At 35.5% G+C, this 15,123-nt stretch overlaps 1 protein-coding gene across 1 annotated transcript in view; it reads right to left on the reverse strand.

Moving 5' to 3' along the window:
* Positions 1-15,123, reverse strand: part of KYNU (kynureninase) — a 111,709-nt gene that overhangs the window by 88,129 nt on the left and 8,457 nt on the right. Inside the window, exon 3 of the mRNA XM_047868803.1 lies at positions 2,458-2,578. Coding sequence (XP_047724759.1) covers positions 2,458-2,578 — 121 coding nt within the window. The remainder of the gene's footprint in view (positions 1-2,457; positions 2,579-15,123) is intronic.

A 15,123-nucleotide genomic window follows, 5' to 3' on the forward strand; every position in this document is an offset into this window, starting at 1 on the left:
TATAGTGATGAGCACTGACTAAAATATAGAATTGTTGAATCACTATATTGTACACCTGAAACTAATGAACTCCATATGTTATTTATACTTGAATTTTTTTAAAAATGAAGAAAAATATTAAAAATGGACTATATATATATATGTATATATAAAACATCATCTTTATCTTTATCCATTTATCTATGGATGGACACATGAGTTGCTTCCATATCTTGGCTATTGTACGCAACGCTGCAATAAACATAGGGATGCACACATCTTTTCAAACTAGTGTTTTTGTTTTGTTTGGGCAAATATTCAATAGTGGAATTACTGGATCATACAGTAATTCTAGTTTAAATTTTTTGAGGAACCCTTGCACCGTTTTCCACAGTGGCTGCAACAGTTAGCATTCCCACTAGCAGTGCGTGAAGGGTCCTTTTTCTCCACATCCTTGCCAACACTTGTTATTTCTTATGTTTTTTATTCAAGCCATTCTGACAGGTAAGAGGTGATATCTCACTGTGGTTTTAATTTGCATTTCCCTGATGATGAGTGATATTGAGCACCTTTTCACAGGTCTTATTTTTAATAGTGTAAATATTAAACAATTTAAAAATAATATGAAATTTTGGGGGGCGCCTGGGTGGCTCAGTTAGTTAAGTGTCCAAATTTAGCTCAGGTCATGATATGGTACATGGGTTCAAGCCCCGCATCAGCTCCGCACTGACAGTGTGGAGCCCATTTGGGATTCTCTCTCTCTCCCTTTCTCTGTCCCTGCCCCACTTGTGCTCTCTCTCTCTCAAAACTAAATAAATATGCTGTAAAAAGAATATTACATTTTTTATAGCTAAAAGTATTTTTAAAGTATTTTTAGTTTCAGCTTTATTAGTAACTACTGAGGAAGGATAAGAAGCACATAGGATTAAGTTATTTCCCTAAAGGAATTTATAATATGGCTGAGAATATGAGGCCAATGAAAATAGATACCTCTAAACTACTTATCCCAGAGCAGTGATTATTAATGCAATGGGCAGTTGGGGAGAAGAGATCATCTGCATGATTGAGAAGGTTGAGATTAAGAAAGGTAAGCATCCAGGGAAGCAGAAGGTATGAAGGGTTTCATAGGCAGAAGAGTAAAAATAGAACAGAAGAGATGGAGGGGAAAAAAAAAAACAGATATGATTTCAGATTCCCACATGGTTGGAGCAAACCTACTTAGCTAAGCCCAGAGTATCTTTTTAGTAAGCACGCTCAGTTTGGGGATAGCGGTACCTTCTGCTCCACTATTTTCTCACTCTCGATAATTTTTACTTTCTTATTTATAAAAATCAGTGTGATAGAATTTAGCTGGAATGACTCATGAAAATACTGAATTGAATTCTAAATATTAACTCCTTTAATTAGTCACAAAATAAAATAAAATGATTACATATGATTTAGATATATCAACTTGGGAGAGGGACTTTTTTCTAATAATGTAAAAGTGTTATTCTTGACTCTGCTACTAACTTGTCATCCGACCTTATTTACTGATCCTTAGTTATGTCATTAATAAAATAAGAGTAGTGAATGACATGATTCCTAAGGTCCCCCTGTATCCTAAACTTCCTGGAGTCTATTGTATACCTTTCTAAATATTAGATAACCTAGTGGGATTTTTAAAGTTCTTACTAATTCGAAGAGATACATGCACCCTGATGTTTATAGCAGCATTATCAACGATAGCCAAATTATGGAAACAACCCAACTGTCCATCTATAATGAAGAGGATATAGATGCAATGGAAATCTACTCGTTTATAAAAAGGAGGAATTTTTGTCATTTGCAACAATGTGGATGGAACTTGAATATATTATGCTAAACAAAGTAAGTCAGTCAAAGAAGAATTCCATATGATTTCACTCATATGTAGAATTTAAGAAACAAAATAGAGGGGCGCCTGGGTGGCTCAGTCAGTTAATCGTCTGACTTCGGCTCAGGTCATGATCTCGCAGTTCGTGAGTTCAAGCCCCGCGTCGGGCTCTGTGCTAACAGCTCAGAGCCTGGAGCCTGTTTCGATTCTGTGTCTCCCTCTCTCTCTCTGACCCTCCCCCATTCATGCTCTGTCTCTCTCTGTCTCAAAAATAAATAAACCATTAAAAAAATCTTAAAAAAAAGAACTAAAATAGATAAACATAGTAGGGGGGAAAAAAGAGGCAAGCCAAGAAGCAAACTCTTGACTGTAGAGAACAAATTGCCGGTTACTGGAGGGGAGGGGGACAGGGGAGTGGGTTAAATAGGTGATGAGGATTAAGGAGGGCACTTGTGACTAGCACTGGGTGTTATATATATGTAAGTGATGAATCACTAAATTCTACACCAGAAACCCGTATTACACTGCATGGTAACCAACTGAAATTTAAATAAAAATTTGTAGAAAAAAAAATAAAGTCCTTGTGTGAGATGTCAAATGATAGCTTTTGAAATAATACTTACATTTTGGCCCACTTATCTAGTTCTTCTTCCAGATATGCTTTAACCATTTTTGGTTGCAGGCCAAGAGAATTGCCCAAGAAATAGATGGCATTTTCATCCTTATTCACTAAAGATAAATCAACTGAAACAGAAAGAAATGAAAAAAATGCATATTCAATTAATTAACCTTCTTCCATTTGGCATTGTTAATGCAGTACAAATAATTAATGTAATTAACTCCAATAAGGATAATAAATAACTTATAATTCTTCCCAAAGATAATATCACATTCTCAGGAAAATAATTATTCTTTTACATTTATATTTTAAAATATAATTTAAACGTATAGACTTTTATTGAGAGCTCTCATATTTATTGTGCTCCACAAGAAAGTCTAAATTAGCAACTATACCCGATCATAAATGGACGAAGGCAAAGAAAAAATGTTAGAAGCAGAATTTTTATAGGAAGTATATCAGCCCATCTAGTCATACTAGAAATTTACCAGAGTCTAAGCAAGTACTCACCCTCTTCAATAACTGATGTTGTAGATAAGGCAAATAAAAAAAAAAAAATTAAAGGAGTACTTACATATCTGAAGTAGATATATTAGATTTATACATTTTGTCACTCTATATATCTATATGCATATATTAATATATACATATGCAAAGATTGTTCTCTGTATCTATGTTTCATTCAAATAAATCAGAATTTTAGTGATTTGTCTATCTTACAACTCTCCTTTGACTGCAACAAATGCAGTTTCACTAGCAAACCAATTCATGTCTGAAGATTCAATGTGTTCCATGCAGGTCAGCCTCAGCAATGACCCAGCATGAGTAGCCAATCACGCATATCTCTGTTCCCATTGTCTTGTCTTGTTCTTTCATTGCTGATGCTTTTACACACAAATAAATAGTGGGCTGCTCATATCTAGACAGTCATGTTTAGTGTGCTCAATGTGAGAGAAAAACAGAATTATAAACGAAATTATCTTGTCCCATGCCAGACAAAAGTATGCTTCCCCATCTCCTTTCCCCATCTTTGTTGAGTTGGTTGTTTAAAAAGTCTCAAAACACATCAAATGGCTTTGAGAATTCAATTGGCATTGTGTAATATGGCAGAATAGAATATCCAGGAAATATATTTTATAAAAACCCACGACAATAGATTGCCTACCACTCTCCACCTGAGTCGCATTGGATCTGTGCAACATGAAAGACAAGCAGAACTTTAATCCTTGGGGCCTAGGCTTCTCTTGTGCCAGAAAAATGTTAAATATGTTTGTTATTAAACACTGGTGTTCTTGGCAGTGATGGGATTCAAAACTGCGCATTTTACACCAAAATATGGCACCTGGGCATACTAAATATTTTCAGCTGAGAGAATTTGAGAAATGGAAAGACCTTCTGACTTTCCCCTAAGGAGGTCATAAAACCCTCCTGTGAGAGGTGCCCTCCCTATATATCTTTATCTCCAAGACACTGAGAGGAATTGAAAGAAATAGGCCTTACTGTTCCCCCAGTTTACTACTCTTAGCTCATACCCTTCATTATCTTGTCACATTCCCCCATGACCTTTCAGTCTTCATCAAACCTAGCATTAAAAACTCAGGTTTAACTGCTTCTTCAGATCTGCATTTCCTGTTGAAGTCTCCTCTGTCATGTAAAACTTGTAATTAAAAAAAATGTATGCTTTTATTGTGTTAATTTGTCTTTTGTTACAGGGCTTTGGCCTCGAACTTAAAAGGGTAAAGGAAAAAGATATTCTTCCTTCCCTACAGCAGCATAGGGTGCTAACAGAAAAAGGACAAGGCCTCCAAGGGTTGAAGGAAAAGCAGGTGAACCAACTTGGTGAAACTGCTTTCCATAAGACTGAGAGAAGGAAGGAATGTATCCTGTACAAGTGGCTCCACTAAAGATCCCAGGCATGACAGAAACCTGGTCTAGTCCCCAGGTGTCCCCAGATTGATGGAAAGGAGAGGCTGCTGCCAGTGAAGCCACTTGCTCTCAAATGGCCATAGATGCGGGGCAAGGGGGATGAAGACAGTTCACCACAGACCTGTTCCTAGGGATAGCAAGAGGCCTCCACAAATTTCTGGACCCCTAGGAAGAGCGAAGGCAAATTCCCAAATAAAGGAACCAAGATTTTCCATCAAATCTTGTAGGTGTCAAATTTGATTCCATTTTCAAAAAGTGAAAAATGAAAAACTATACCATTTTCAAAAATGAAAACCTATACCATTTTTGTACCTCCAGTGTGAGACTGCAAATTATATCCCTTGCTATATATTTTAATTGATGTACCATGGCTCAAATTTCAACTAAGTATTCAAATAAGTACAGTAATCCAGACCATTGGGAGGATATTAATAAGGATGACTTTTTTTAGGGAAAAAAATATGTATTTACTTATTTAGAGAGAGACAGAGAGAGAGAGAGAGACAAAGAGAAAGAGAGAAAGTACAAGCAGAAGAGGGGCAGAGAGAGAGGGAGAGAGTGAATTCCAATCTCATGAACCATGAGCCGAAATCACAAGCTGGACACTTAACTCACTGAACCAGCTAAGTGCTCCAAGAATGATTTTTTTTTTAAAAAAATTTAATGTTTGTTTATTTTTGAGAGAGAGAGACAAAGACAGAGTGCTAGCAGGGGAGGGGCAAAGAGAGGGAGATACAGAATCAGAAGCAGGCTCCAGGCTCGGAGCTGTCAGCCCAGAGCCCGGTGAGGGGCTTGAACTCATGGACTGTGAGATCATGGCCTGAGCTGAAGTCGGACACTTAACTGACTAAGCCATCCAGGCACCCCTAGAATGACTTTTTAATTGCACCAAATAAAAGATCCTCCTTCTCATAGTGATCTCTCATTCCTCTTAAGTCTAATGAACCTTGGGAACTAGCTTATTTTCCTAGTTGGATTCTGTAGAATAATTATAAACTCACTTTATTTTTCTCACACCACTGCCCTTCAAACAAGTTTTACTTAAGATGCATTCATCTCCCTGTGTGATATCTCCTACAGGTCTCACACTTGTAGGTATTACAGATGCATTTTCTTCTCTCTCTCTCTCTCTCTCTCTCTCTCTCTCTTTGTCTCAGCACTGCCATAATGGTTTGTATTCTTGGAGAAAAGGGAGAATAAAGCTAGCAATGTGAGAAGGACTATCAGGACCTAAGTTTGGGAAGAACCACCTCCCACCTTCATACATATGTACTGTACAACCATGGCCCTCCCCTGTTCACTAGACTGTAACCAACTATGAGAAACAGTAGCTATGGTAGGTCAGAGACGGGGGATGCATTGGAGAGGAGAAATTCATAAATGAATTTCCTATTGCAATGCCTTTCAACAAATACTCAGTATGTTTGGAGCATCCAGTTAATGTTATCAAAGTTGGTCAAATATTGATCTAATTGCAAATATACTGTCGGATAACAGTACTAGCTGTTCTCTTCGAAAGAAATGAAGTATTATTATCTTACAACCATATATACATAGGTATAATACTTTTTAAACTAGTTAAGATAATCTATTCATGAAATGATAATTTTAAAAAGACAAATATAAAACTAGACATTTATGATCTTTATATACTTTATTTGGATTTATGTACTAATTTATCACATCAGGAACTTTACAAAAATACAGTGCCTAAGCTTGATACAGAGACTCCAATTTAATTGGTCTGTATGGGGCCTGGAGGTAGACACTATTTTAAAATCTTTCCAAATAATTCATTATATGGCCACATTTCAAAAGTCCTGGCATTAGCCCCCATATTAAAAACAAAACAAAACCAAAACTGAGATTTCCCAAGTTTAACTGATTTCTTCAGGTCACAGAAGATACCTAACTTTTAACTTAATGTAGTATGTCATTATTATAATTTACAATTTTATTAGTCCACTTAAAGTAAAATACATGTGAAATCATTCTAAAGCAAGGTTAGTTAATTATAAAGTAATTTTAATATTTTCCTTATTATAAATTAAAGAGGAAACCTAGAAGTAACTGAAAAACAGAAATAAATTCCAAAGATTTAAAAAATGACTAGTTTATGTAAAGAATATTTTCTAAAGTAAATTTTATATAAAAAGGAAGTCAAGCGTTAATGGTTTTGTTTCTAAGGTGACAGTGTGTATCTTTGTTATGTATGCCAGGGGATACTATATGCACGTAAACCAACATAAACTGAGAGTGTCAGTGTGTGAAGTAAATCTAAATATTTCCTTTCAGCATTGCAAATTTTGTTTAGTTAATTCTGTATAATTTTAATGTTTATTATCAGAATATTATTAGATACTTATTGATTGGAATAAAATACTAGTTTGGTAACATATTCTGCTCTAATTTTTTCAAATAATAAATTTCACTCTTTTTAAATATAGCTAGTTTTAATTGATGCTTTTCTCTTGAACTCCTGGGTTGGCTCCTGTGACTGATAGATTTTCATCATTAATTTTTCTTTTTGTCTGCAGTAATGGGAAAAAAAAGAAAGAAACATCTCTGTGAAAGTTAACCCCCACCAGAAATATATTTGTTTATTTGTTTTGAAAGACTTTATATTTAAGAGTTTGTTTCCTCCATATGAAAAAACGAAACCCTTTACCCAGCAAAGGGACATTAGATAGGTAGGTTTATGGGCATTACTGCAGTGCTGTGCTGATTAGAAATCCTAGGCTAAAACTTTAACCTACTATGACTGTTTATTTGACAAATCTGAGCTAAGTTTTTATTTATTTTAAAGAAGGAATTCTGTTCTCAAATTCAGGAAGAAAAAGAAAAGAAAAAAGGAAAGAAAGAACAATTTTTAAAAAGACCCTCCTCAAAGAGATACAATGTTTTTGCAGATTAGTGAACACGAAATTATTGCTGATTGTATTATAATCATTAATGGAAAGCATAGGGATTCAAGCTGTGTTTGTTTCATTCGTGTTTTGATTATTTGGAACCCTGGTAATACCGATAAGATTGTAAGCAGATGATATGAATTTATTGGATAAGAACTATCTAATTGTAAAATTGTCTCAGTCTAAATACTTCTGGTACTAATATGACTGGGTTCGGGTTGTTATAGTTGTTGGCAGTACTGATCCAATCTTGGCAATTTGGAATACTGCTGAACTGAAATTGATGCTTAAGTCTATAAGTCTCTGAGACGATAGTCCTCTGAGGAACTAGATCAAAATTTTATCAAAAAACAAATAATCTCCAGATGAAAACCAAAGGGGGGCCAAGACCGATCCCTCTTATTACATGACACCTAGGGTACTGCATCTCAAAATTCCCAAGGACCAGTTCTGGTTCTGGTCATCAGAATGAAAAACTAGCTTGCTCTGGGTGCCTGGGTGGCACAGTTTGTTGAGCTTTGGACTTCAGCTCAGGTCATGATCTCATGGTTCATGGGTTCCAGTCCCACATCTGGCTGTGCTGACAGCTTGGAGCATGGAACCTGCTTCAGATTCTGTTATCTCTCTCTCTCTCTCTCTGCCCCTCCCCCACTCACTCTCTGCCTTTCTAAAATAAAATTTAAAAAAAAACATTAAAAAAACTAGTTTCCTAACATAATCTTCAAAAAAGTTTTAGAATAAATGTTTTTTCCTCAAAGTATAGTTTAGATTTAACATGTTTTTTTTTTTCTTGTACTACAGAAAAATACTTCTGGCCTTCTATATTTTAGAAAAATCTAAGACATAATTTGACATGGGAAAGTACATCCTGACACACTGAATTTAAGTAAAATACATTGAGTAGCATTTTAGAATCTGAGGAGTTTGAAAAATAAATGATAGTAAGTATACTGGGGAAGAAAACCAGAATTTGAAATGCCACCAAATTGGCATTGAGTTTCTCATTTTCTTTCTACTTCTGAGGAATCTCTCAGGGTTTGCTTTCAAAGAGAGCCAGAAACTCCAAGTTTTGTAGTGAGTGTGAACTATAAGAACTCCAAGAGAAGCCCACTATCCCTATTTCTGAAGAGTTACAAAGAGAATCACTAAGGGCCAGAGAGACAGAGAGAGTGAGAGTGGTAGAAATCTTGTTGATGAAAGGGCGGGCCTACCCGGCCAACTCCATCTTGTTCTGTGTCCTTCACCTTGACCACACCTCCTCCTCTTGACCCCCCCCCCCACCTGCCTAACAGGACTCGGACCCTTCCCCAGCCAATCGGCTGAGGCCATAGCCATTACCTCACCAACTGCCCCTAGGCCCCAATAAAACCTTTGTCCTTTTGAAACTCGCTCTCTCCCTGGTATCTCACTGCTGCGTCGGTGCAGGTAGGGGATTGAGCTCAAGCTAGCTAGAATAAAGGCTCTTTTGCTTTTGCATCAGACTCGGCTCCCTGGTGGTCTTTGGGGATCACGAATTCTGGGCATAACATTGGCTTTTCTCTTTTTTCTTTCATTTATTTCTGTTCTCTTCCACAGTAACCACTAGTCAATTCTGTGACAGTGGCAGCAGTTATAATAACAGTAGTTGCACAGGAACCCAAATCACTGAGAAAGGAAACCCTTCCCTCTAACTAGAGGAAGGATGGTTCTAAGAATGTGGGATAACTCTAGTTGTTTTGTTTTCTCCCTGTCCTCTTGCTTCTGGTGCCCAGAAGCAAGCATAGTCATATGCATAACAAAAAGGATCAATTAAAATGCCCATTTTCTAGCCAGAGGAAAATGAAGATGGACCCTGGGAAGCAAGAAATTGTTAGGCTTATTGCAAAGAGAGAGCTTAAGAAAATGATCATATACCTTTGTACATGAACTTTTGAGCTCACCCATGTACTGTGCCTGAATGGATCTAAGTCTAAGTGATTCAACAAAATTTGAGAATTGAACCTAGATTCTAAATTGGTGTTTGAGTGTCATATATACAGGAAAGATCCAAATAATACTGCAAAGGTTTTGAAAACTGAATTACCATTGGAACTACCATCCACAGAAGGTGAGTAGCAACTTGCAAACAACTTATCTGAGTAGATTGCTTGCTAAAGCAAACCAAAGGAAATGAACAATATAAACATTCTTGATAGGATTTAAAATGACAAAGACTTATAGGGTAATACCAAAATGTCTAGAACACAATATAAATTTACTCAACACAAGATGAACCAGAACCGTCTCAACATATCTTAATGGAAAAGAAAATCAATGGACATCAAACCCAAAACAACACAGATATTGGAATTATCAGACAAAGACCATAAGGTAGCTATTATAACTATACTCCAAGATGTAAGGGAAAGTACTTTTGAAATGAATATAAAAAAAATAAAAAGTTTCAGCAGAGAAGAAAATATTTTAAAAAGAAACAAACTGAAACTTTAGAACTGCAAAATACAATAAATGAAATTTTTGAGAAATTCCAAAATGGACTTGAGAGCAGAATGAACATGACAAAGGAAAGAGTTCTTGAACTTGTAGACAGATCAAAGAAATTATCCAATTTGTACATCAGAGGGGGGAAAAAAAGAAATTGTAAGAAAATGAATACAATCTCAAGAATATGTAAGCCAATACCAAAAGGTATAATTATTTGTATTATTGTATTTGTATAATATTTGGTATGGAAGCCAATACCAAAAGGTATAATATTTGTATTTTGGGATGCAAAAATGTTTTAAGAAATAATGGTTAAAAATTCCTCCAATTGGTCAAAAATTTAAACTTGCATACTTAAAAATCTCAGTGAACTCCAAGGAGGATAAACTCAAATAAATGCATGCCCCAAAGAGGTGAGAGGTTAGAATAAGAGACTCTTAAAAACTGAGAACAAACTGAGGGTTGATGGGGGGTGGGAGGGAGGGGAGGGTAGGTGATGGGTATTGAAGAGGGCATCTTTTGGGATGAGCATTGGGTGTTGTATGGAAACGAATTTGACAATAAATTTCATATATTAAAAAAAAAACAAATAAATGTATGCCCAGACACATTATAATCAAACCGCTGGTAATTTAAGGCAAAGAAAAATCTTTAAAGCAACCACAGACATCGGTCCTAGGTCTATTGGGGACCGATAATTCTAATGATGACAATTTCTCATCAAATAACGTGGAGGACAGAAACCAATGGACCAAAATTTTTAAGAAGTGACTGAAAGAAAATAATTGTCAGCACAGAATTTTATGTCTGGCAAAAATATTCTTCGGAAATGGAGGCATAATAAAGACATTTTCAGGGGAAGGAAAATGAAGAAAAACCTTTGGCTGTAGATCTGTCTAAAAGAAATACTAAGGGAAGTTCTTTTGGGTGAGAAGAAATAATACTAGAGGGAAGTTTGGACGTTAGGAATGAAGGAAGAGCAACATAAGTAGTAGATATCTAGGTAAATGTAAAAGACTCTTCTTTAATATTTTTAAATATACATGATATACGGTTATACATATTGAAAAGAAAAAATGAAAACAGTATCTGGGTTTTCAGAGTTTGTAGATGTAAGATATATATAACAACTATGACATAAAAAGATGAGAAAGAGAGCTAATTATATAATTTTAATTTTCTACATCCTGTTTGAAGTGATAAAATATTGTTTCTAAATCAAGTAATGAGTTTAAATAGATATTTAATATATATTAATAACTATTAATTAATATATTATATATAATGTATATTTTATATTACATATGTTTAATCTCTAGAGCAACCAGTAAATCAAACCAACAAAAACTACACAAAAAGATATAATACAAAACTTAATATGTAACTTAATGTGATACCAAAAAAATATAGATATCATCAAAGCAAAGGCAAGAAAGCGGGAAAGAAATAAAGGAAAATTGACACAAAACAAATAATAAAATGGTTGATCTAAATCTACATCTGTCAATAATTACATTACACATAAAGAGTCTGAATATGCCAGTGAAAATTCATTGCCAGAGTGAATTTAAAAAGAGACCCAACTCTGTTCTATCTATAAGTAGACAGTCTATTTTTCAATTGCAATGATATGGGTAGGTGGAAAAAGATATGCTAAGGAAACACTGATCAAAATGAACCTAGATTAGTATATTAATATCAGACAAGGAAGACTACAGAGTAAAGAAATTACCAGGGATAAAGTAGAACATTACATAATAATAATGTATCAATTCAATAAGATATAACAATCTCAAATGTGAATGCATCTAACACCAGAGTTATTTCTCCCACTTAACAGTTTATTCATTGAATAATTAACTCAGGTTTGTTCAATCAGTATTTAAAATATTTCTTGAATCTCTTCCCTTTTTTCACCTCCAATGCATTTACTTTGATTTTTACAGTTCCTTTTGGATTTCTGAAAAAATATTCTACATCATTTCCTTAATTCTACTTTTGCCTTCTTCAATATGAGTCTGCAGTCTTGATGAAATGATATTAGTAACATTAATATACAATTTTGTGGTTCCAAGCTTAAACATTTTCCACAGCTATGAATAAACTCAGCAGAAATTCAAACATTACTGGGCAGTTAAGAAAGAAAGAAAGAAAGAAAGAAAGAAAGAAAGAAAGAAAGAAAGAAACACCCACATGCGAACACACACACACACACACACACACACGCAAATTTTCTAATTCTTCAGCAACTATGCTTTCTCTTGCTTGTGTGTTTACAAATGCTATTCTTTCTGAGGGATAAGACCTCACTGGCCACCTCCACCTTAGGGTCTGCCTAGATGACTCCCATTCATACAAAGAGAAATAACATAGCCCTTGCTTTCAGAGAACAATTAGTCTAATACAAAAGGAAAGACAAAATTACAAGTAGGTCCATGGGGTGCCTCGGTGGCTCAGCCGGTAAAGCATCCGACTCTTGGTTTCCGCTCAGGTCATGATCTTGTGGTTGGTGAGTTCGAGCCCTGCATTGGGCTCTGTGCTGACAGCTCAGAGTCTGGACCATGCTTAGGATTTTGTGTCTCCCTCTCTCTCTGCCCCTCCCCTGCTCATGTTCTGATTCTCTCTCTCTCTCTCTCTGGTAAAAATAAATAAACATTTACAAAAATTTTTTAAAAAGATTACAAGTCCACAAAATTGCATAATGCAAGTGCAATGAGAAATTCAAAAAGTCTATGAAATCAAATTTTTAACTAAGAAATATTCTTACTTTTTTTCTTATAGAAATTAGATACATAAATCATTAGAATCCTATAGTCATAAATATAGCTGGATAAAACCTTTATTTAACATGTTAGCTACTATAAAATAAAGGATTATACTTTATGCTAAAAAGCATACTTTCCCATATTTCATTCACTGATACCTCATACTTGTCACTAACTTCTGAGCCTAACAATAGTTGAACTGAAGATGCTCTATTATATTACATGGAACCCCTGGAGACAAACTCAAGCATGGCAGTTTTCTATGCCAATTGTATCTAACAGGATAATATCACTAAGTCATAGTAATGGTAGATCTTGTTTGGAGAGCATTCAATTTAACTTATTAAAGTTGAATGACAATTTTCTCATCTTTCCTGAACATATGATAAAATTGAAAGAGGGGAATATTTGAGGATGAAAGAAACAGTGATAGGAATACCATTGAAATAACTTTCTAGGTCCAAGACGGAGCTGCTTCTGCCCAGGATGATACATCAGGATGGAAACTTAGGTGACTTTCCTAGTCCCTATTAATGTTCTGCTTGACCAGGAAGGCAGTACATACTGTCAGCCAATCCTAATGCCAAGCCAACTCTGGACTCTATACTTATTTCCTTATTCCTTCTTGCCCCAAACAAGTCTCACTATGTGGCCCCACCAAATCAGACATTTTCTATTTTTCTCTTCCTTGTTCTTTATTCTTTGTCCTATAAAAGCTTCCTGCCTCCCACCCCATTTTGCAGTTCCCTGGACCCTAGGGAATGGAAATTGTGAGTTTCAGGAAGTGTTAAATAAAGTCTGTATCATCTAAATTGTCTTCCTTATCATTTTTAAGCAACTCTGTGTAAAACTACTCTCAAACACAAGTTACTTGCAAGGGCATTGTCTGATTTAATGATCTATATAGAGCAAAATAGTAACAGGTTTGGTAGATTACTGGCCACTTGGAGCTGGGGATGTAAAAAGGGAGTAAAGACTCAGGTTGTGGTGATGATCATCAAACTATAAGCACCTATTGAACTATGCACTTAAAAACATTTTTTTAATGTTTATTTACTTTTTGAGAGAGAGAATGAGAGAGAGAGACAGAAGCAAAGGAGGGGCAGAGAGAGAGAGGGAGACACAGAATCTGAAGCAGGCTCCAGGCTTTGAGCTGTCAGCATATAGAGACTGATGTGGGACTTGAACCCATGGACCATGAGATCATGACCTGAGCCAAAGGCAGACACTTAACCGACTGAACCACCCAGGTGCCCCAAACTGTGCACTTAAAATACTAAATGATATAAGTCAGACAAAGAAAGAAAATATTGTATGATATCATTGATATGAAGAATTGAATGAATGAATGAATAAATAAATAAATATAAATGAACTGATAGATACAGAGACAGATTGGTGGTGGTTGCCAAAGGTGACAGGTGTGGGGTAGGCAAAATAGGTAAAAATAGTCAAAAGGTACCAATTCTCAGTTATAAGATAAGCAAATCCTGGGGGTATCTTGCAGAGCATAAAACAAAGTGGATTCTATGGTATATAAATTCCAACTCAATAGAGTAGTTTCTTTTTAAAGTAAGCTCTATGCCCAACATGAAGCTTGAGCTCATGACCCTGAGATCAAAAGTCCCATGCTCTACTGACTGAGCCAGTCAGGTTCCCTTAGAGTAATCTTTGAAAAAGTAATAGCTTTGAGTCAAGACAAGTGGAGAAGGAGTCCCAAAATTTGGAATCCATTTCTGGTTATATCGTCCAACTACATGGACTAGGCAAATTCATTTAAAATTCCTTACAGGGGTGCCTGGGTGGCCTAGTCGGTTAACAGTCCGACTTCAGCTCAGGTCATGATCTCATGGTTCGTGAGTTGGAGCCCCTCATTGGGCTCTGTGTGGATAGCTGAGAGCCTGCCTCAGATCGCTGTCTCCCTCTCTCTCTGCCTTACCTCCCTCCACACCGCTCACACACTCTCTCTCTCAAAAATAAATAAACATTAAAAAAAAAAATTTAATTTAAAACTCCTTAGAACAAGTTGTTAATATAACTAAGACCTAAAAAATTAAAATCAATTGAAAAATAAAATATCTAGAAGCAACAAACTTTATACATGAAGAGAAAATTACAACTTTTTAAGAAAAGCAAATAGCCAAGGAGTTTATACAAATTTCAAACACTGTTCCAAGATTTGCAAATTCAAACAAGGAAGGAACAATTTTTGATTATCAAATAAGCAAAGATGTCCATGACACAAGTGCTTTTGTTTCTGGAGGAAATACAAATGTAAATGTGGAAGTCATTTTGGTACTTTGATAGGTAGGTCATAAAAACTTTGTCTTTTAGCTCTGAAAAACCAATATATCTTATGGAACTATCCAGTATCCTCTCAGAGATTCAGGAACAATTATGTTCCAAACAGGAATAATTTAGAGATATTTAGACAGGTCTTTCCAATATTTATGTCTTGCATGCCTTCCTTGCTTGCTTTCTTCCTTTTTCTTGGTGCATATGTTTGTGCATGAGTGTGTGTGTGCATGCATGTGTGCATGTGTTATTTTGGGGGTATGGTCTTTAGAACAACATTGAACATTAAGTGCAACATCAGCTAAGTAAAAA

This window comes from Prionailurus viverrinus, chromosome C1, assembly GCF_022837055.1.
Source record: "Prionailurus viverrinus isolate Anna chromosome C1, UM_Priviv_1.0, whole genome shotgun sequence".
NCBI lineage: Eukaryota > Metazoa > Chordata > Mammalia > Carnivora > Felidae > Prionailurus > Prionailurus viverrinus.